The 6,410-nt window shown below is 25.3% G+C and overlaps 1 protein-coding gene across 1 annotated transcript; it reads right to left on the reverse strand.

Annotated features, from left to right (window-relative positions):
* Positions 1-970: 970 nt before the first annotated feature.
* Positions 971-3,707, reverse strand: LOC111616632 (phospholipase D3-like; the record flags this gene model as incomplete). The annotated part of the gene is made up of 2 exons (XM_023358019.1): positions 971-1,126; positions 3,527-3,707. Coding segments are annotated over 2 exons (337 nt in total), but the record flags the coding sequence as incomplete, so codon positions are not given.
* Between the last annotated feature and the right edge of the window lie 2,703 nt (positions 3,708-6,410).

Consider the following 6,410-nt stretch of genomic DNA (forward strand, 5'->3'; position numbering starts at 1 on the left):
CGTGAAATTTTTGAAGAGTGCCACCATTGTGAATATCCATACATAAGCAAAGTCAGACTAGTTGTTTAATTAGTTCTACCTTCCTAGAGCGCATTTGGAAATTGTAACCGGTGTTATCAGTAACTGCAGATAGTTACCAAGGCATTTAGAAAATGTGACCTAAATAACCATGTTTAAAAATCACTGTTGACATTACCAGTTGTCCTGCAGTACTTATCAAAGTAACTGTATGTGCCGCCAAATTTTTAAATTATTAAAAGTGTACCGTGATAAAAAAAAGGGTTGAGAATCACTGCTCTAGGCTATTCCAGATGTTTCGAAAATTATTAAAAATTTAATTTTAAATCATCAAACTACTTAATTTTATCTCTATGTTCAAATTTATTAATCCTTTAATTTAAAAAATATCAATATCAAATATCAATCTTGAAATAGTTTAAAAATAATGTGATACTTTGTTTAACCTTTAGACTTTGGTTCATATTTGTTTTACTATAAATTTATATTAAATTTCAATTCGGTGTAAACTTTTGACATTTTTAAAATGAAGTTCAAAACAAAAATTATTGTTTAAAAAATTAATCAAAGTTAACTGATATTACATCAGTTAATTTATCAATTATATATTTTATTCAGTAGGCTTTTTTTTTACAATTTGAGTTAAAGCTTAAGATAGAATTACTTTAGAACTTACAAAACAAATTAACAATCAATAATAAAATAAAAAATACATATTACTTGTGCACGCTTATATTTTAAGATGTAACAAGTAAATTTTATTTTTCATATTTTAAATCATCAACAGGCAGTTTTCATTAATCGTTAACAGACAAACAGGAAAATTAGTATTGTACTTTACTGTTAGTTTTATTTACTTTAAAGGATTTTTATTTTTAAATCAACCAAATCCTGGCATTTAGATCACTTGGTATATTAGGTGTTTGAATATTAAAATTTAATAAAGATTCTCTTAAATAATTGCATTACAGTATAAATATTTACCTTTTGCTTCTAATTCTTTAGTATCATTGTCAGAATAACTTTTTGATGGAATATTTTGTGCTATATTTATATTAATTTTCCGTTCAGTCCCAGCTTGAAGTAATTCTTTAAATATCATTTCACCCTAAAACAAATAAATTTATATTTTATAAAATTTGATTTTGTAAGAATTGCAAATTATCCTAATATTTCTACTTTATTTCATTCCTTTATTATACTTTCTGAATTACTAATTATAGATTTAATGTATTAAGTTCAAGCAACTGTAAAATTTTTTAATCAGCTTATAAATTCATCTTGCTAATAAAAATTGTTTATTTCTTACAATATAATTCAAAATTCTTTTAATGAATAAAGGTGTTTGAAACTTATGCAATGTAATTTCTTAAACTTATCATCTCATTACACATCAATGTTTAAATTTTAATTACATTAAAAAATGAATTTTCTGCCTCAATTATTCACAATATATTTAGCATAAATTGCACCACTCACAATACGCTTGATATTAAATATACCTGCTTACATACATATAAAAGCAAAATTACCATATATAGGCAATATTATCAGAAGAATGAAATCACTTTGTAAGAGACATGAATTTAACATCAATCTGTAATAATTGTAGAACTTTGCAGCTATTATGCAAATTATTATTATTTTTATTTATTTTTTGTTTGTTTTTAGTTTGTCACATATCTGTTTTTGTGCAGGTCCCTCTCTGTTTCCCTCCTCGATATCACCAGCTCTCTGCTGGCAGGTATGCAATGTGGTGATTAGCCCAAGGTGCAGTCATGTGGGACAAAGTGACATCCGTTGGCAGGCAGTATAAAAACAAGAGTAATCACGTGAAAGGGCTTTTTGTTGGTGGGATTTCTTCATATGTAGGTGACCAGAGGACGCTGCAGGTTGCAAGGACTAAAAAAGAGGTACAGGAGAACCAACCAACCATCCTAGGATTAAAGAAATCTTGAATCGAAAAGGAAATTCATTTTCATCAAGGCAATACATCAAGAGAAAAAAAGATCATCTAAAAAAAGTAAAGAACTAACTATAATGCCAACGTGACTAATGAATTTTTGGTCCCAAGGGAAATCTCATATGTTTTATTGTATACTCTTTTCCCCAACTGTTTATTTGATGTTACCTTGGTGTTATCGCTTTTTATGCAATCTATTGAAAAAAAGGAGGACTTCACATAAGGAAGGAAGGTCAGGAGAGGGAGAATCGGAATAGGAATAATATTGTAACACAATCAGACTCACAACTTTGAATCATGTATTGTTTCATTAGTCACGTATTTGTTCCCAATAAATCTTTATTTATAAAATTACACGCTGTTACACCAACTATTTGTTTTAACTGTTGTTGCGTTCAACCCCACAGACCATGTGCTATGGGAGGATCTACAGAATACTTTCATAAAGAATGAAGTAAAAGATATCATAAATAAAATTATTATACTACAGCTGAATTAATCAAAACATCTTTAGCAGTGGATGAAGTTGTTTAAACTTGTGTTACTTTGAAGCTAAAATAACTTGCGTTAGTAGATGAAACTTCATCCACTAACACAAGTTATTTAAACTTCAAGTTAACCCAGTTAATAGGCCATCTTCAGGCATAGATAAATTAAAAGAAGTAGGCTTTCACTTTCAACTGTTCATATCTGAAGATGGCCTGTTAACCAAGTCAAAAACATTGGAATGATTTAAACTTCATCCAGTTAAAGGTACATTATTTCAGCTGAGTAGTTCATCTCTATAACTATGATACATATTATTTTAGCTAATTTGTCCAAAATTATTGACAAGGTAAAATTTTTCAAAAAGAAACGAATATTAATTAAACAAATCAAATTCAGAATACAAGTCTTCAACTAGAAACTTCAACTTTTAGGATTTCAGATATATTAAAAAAAGAAAGAAATCTAACTTCATTACAATCAGTAGTATAGATTATTCCTACTTGATAATCAGTAGTATAGGTTCAGTCTCCCACTTGATAATTAGGGACCAACATTTCAAAACACATTTAAACCAATTTCTTTCAATTAAAATTAGTTTGTTTCAAAAAACATAAAACATTAACTGAGACTTTATTGTTCATAAAATAATATTTTCTTTGTCTTCTTAAACATAAAATACAAACATATCAAAGCAGATATGCATCAGAATGTATTCTCGCATTAGAAGAACAGAACTGAATCTAAATGAAAATATAACACAACATTTACACTAATTCATGGGAGTCTCTTGCACTTAAGATCTAAAGATTTCTACCCTACTGATTTCAGTCAATCTGTGACAACATGAATTTGACTCTAGATGGGTAAAAAATATAAATTTTTATATTAATAATAATAATCTATCAATACAAGTGAAATTATGTATAAAAAGTATCAAATAAAATAGAAATACAGAATAAACTTTAGATAAAAATGTCTGAGCCTACAAATTTTTGCTAGATTACAATTACTATTATTATAAATTTATTTTTAATAAAAAAGAAAACTGGTAATAACCTGCCAGTCAGAGGGATCTTGTATAACATCATTTCCCCTTAAAGTCCAATAAAAAGAAGCAATATCAATAGTATTCTGTGCCATACCAATTAAATTCATCCATCCTTCATAAGTTGACAAATGCTGTGGAGATCCTGCAGGATAAGTTAGATTTTCAGGAATGCTTTCCACTATACTTGCCCTGAATTTTAAATTAAAATATAATTTAATAATAAAATATATTTTAAAAATCATCAAAAGTACAAAAATGTATATTTTAATAAAATTTTAGTTACAGTCCACTTTTATAATTAATTTTACTATTATTTTTTCAAACAAAATTATAAATCGCTCATAAAATATAATAATAATAATCAAATACTTTCTTTTATAATATTTATTCATTCATAAAAGCAAAAATGTAATTTTTATTGTTTTTATTTTGATAAATTATTACACTTTTTGATAATTTAGATTAATTTTATTTTTAATATACTTTAAGTAAAATAGTCATTAATTTATATATATTCTTACTAGAAATTCACAATAAAAAAATATATATATATACAGTATAGATTATTTTTAAATTCTTTGTTTAGAATAGGCAAAATTTTCTAACAAAAACTATCAAGAAATTCTTTCAGATTCAATAAAACAAAAACGCATTATGTTTTTAAATCATTTTATCAATTGAATACTATTGCTTATTTTGTAATTCAGAAATATGCTTCCACTTATAACAGAGAACTAAATGTTTTTATAACAAACTATTTATTTTACTTTATTTCACAATAACATACAGCAATGTCATAATGAAAATAATGGCTGACCCTCTGAAAAATTATTTTGGAAGTCATTATTAATTTGGAAGAATAACTTTATAAAATTAAAATATTTTTAAAAAGAAAAATTTACCTCTATATATAAAACAAAGTAAAAAGTACAAATAAATTTATGAATAAATTAATTACTAAGAAATTAATACAGAGAAAGGAAAAGTAGTAAAGGTCTTTCCAGAAAGTAGTTATTAAAAGGATTAATATTCCAAAGTTTTCTGAAGGTACCAATTAATTGTTATCATTAGAGAATGATAAAACTTAATCTCTATAATTATTTAAACTGATGAACTGTTGCAGAACAAACAACACAAAAAAAATTTAATGTAACAATTCTTAACATTTCATATTTTCAATTAAAATATAATAATTATATTGCACCCAATTCTGTTTTTATACAAACTTTTTTTACACAATCAAGATTTACCTGCAAAGGGTCCCAAGCAAATTAAATTTTGAGAACTCTTGCAACTAAAAATAAAAAAAAAAAAAAAAAGGAAGCCAGAAGAAAGGCAGAAACTGAAAGAAGAATTAAACTCATTTATTACTAACACACAGCTTATTACTTTATCGTGTATATTACAACTTCTGACTCTTCTCAGCCAAACTGCTCAAATCACATCATCAAAAGTCAATTTCTGCAATTTATCATTCTCAATAAACATAAGGCTTACATCTGACAGTTTAAAACATTTATTTTCGTACACCATTGTACGCAAATAATTTTTTCACATGTTTCAGTGTGTTGAAGGATCTTTCACCTGAACAGTTTGTTATTGGTAATGTTAAAAATATTTGCATGATGCTTTTCAACAAAAATTTGATCTATGTTTTCTTCATAACTCAACAAGAAAACTTAGAAAAAAAATAAAGGAGAGAGGGTTCCTGACAAGGCAGCTCTCAGCAGGTTCCCCAAGTAGATACTTGCTTTGTTTCCTGATAATTATGTTGAGGTACATGATTTTGATTTACACAAATCAGAAAAAAATTTCATTCCCTTCTAACATGATTTGTTTTTATCTAACATGATTGATCCAAATTCTAAAAATATTTATTTTGTATTACAATGCATTGATGCATGCTTCACATTATTCACCTTTATGCTGTTGTTTTTTGTTTCAATTGGAAAAGAAATTTCTGAGAAATGCCCTTAATTATATATATCACTTCAATCTTTTTTACACATGTTCTTCAGGAACATAACTATTGTGTAAAAACAGAATTAGATGTATATAAAATTTAGTTTTATATTTTTATTATAAGTCTAAAATGTTTCTAGTTTACTAAAAAGAAATACACATACATATACTGTATATATATATATTTTTTTTTAAATTGTAAAATGATTTCTATTAGTAAATAATATAATGGATCTCTGCCAAATTTAAACACAAAAATATTATCATTTCCATTTTAAAATATCTAATTTCAATCCAAAGTTTTGTATTTATAAAATATATGAGTGAATTTCATAGCTAAAAACAATTAATATGAAATTATAAAACAAATTTATAGAATAATAATTGATAAAATACAATTTATGAATTTTTTTAGCCATGTCAAGTTAAACTTTTATGAAACAATATCATTTACATAATACTGTAAATGTTTAAATGAAGGTCAAGAAATGTCTGCAAATAACTGGTAATTTTATTTTATTTTTTATTGCTTACTACATTACTACTTTTATTAAATTATTGCTAAAAAGCATTGTTAATAAATATATTTAATAACTAAATAATTGCATATCAATAGATATATCTAACATAAATATATTGCAAATTTAGTTCTTTCACAAAAATTAAAAGTAAATTAATTTTGTAAGAAGTCTTACATCTTTATGATCTATGAGAAAAGGCACTAAATATAATGGATTATGCTTCAAATTAAAAATATTAATTACAAATTATTATTATTTGTCAAATAAGTAACATATATTTCATAAAATAAAATTTTCAGTAAATTATGCTTTTCAATTTATCTTCCCTTAATACATTAATATAAATCATGAAAACTGTATGTATATAATCAGAGCCAGCACTACCATTTAGGCAAACTAGGCAACTGCC

This window comes from Centruroides sculpturatus, unplaced genomic scaffold (genome assembly GCF_000671375.1).
Source record: "Centruroides sculpturatus isolate CEXI.00-Female unplaced genomic scaffold, Cexi_2.0 scaffold3555, whole genome shotgun sequence".
Classification (NCBI taxonomy): Eukaryota; Metazoa; Arthropoda; class Arachnida; order Scorpiones; family Buthidae; genus Centruroides; species Centruroides sculpturatus.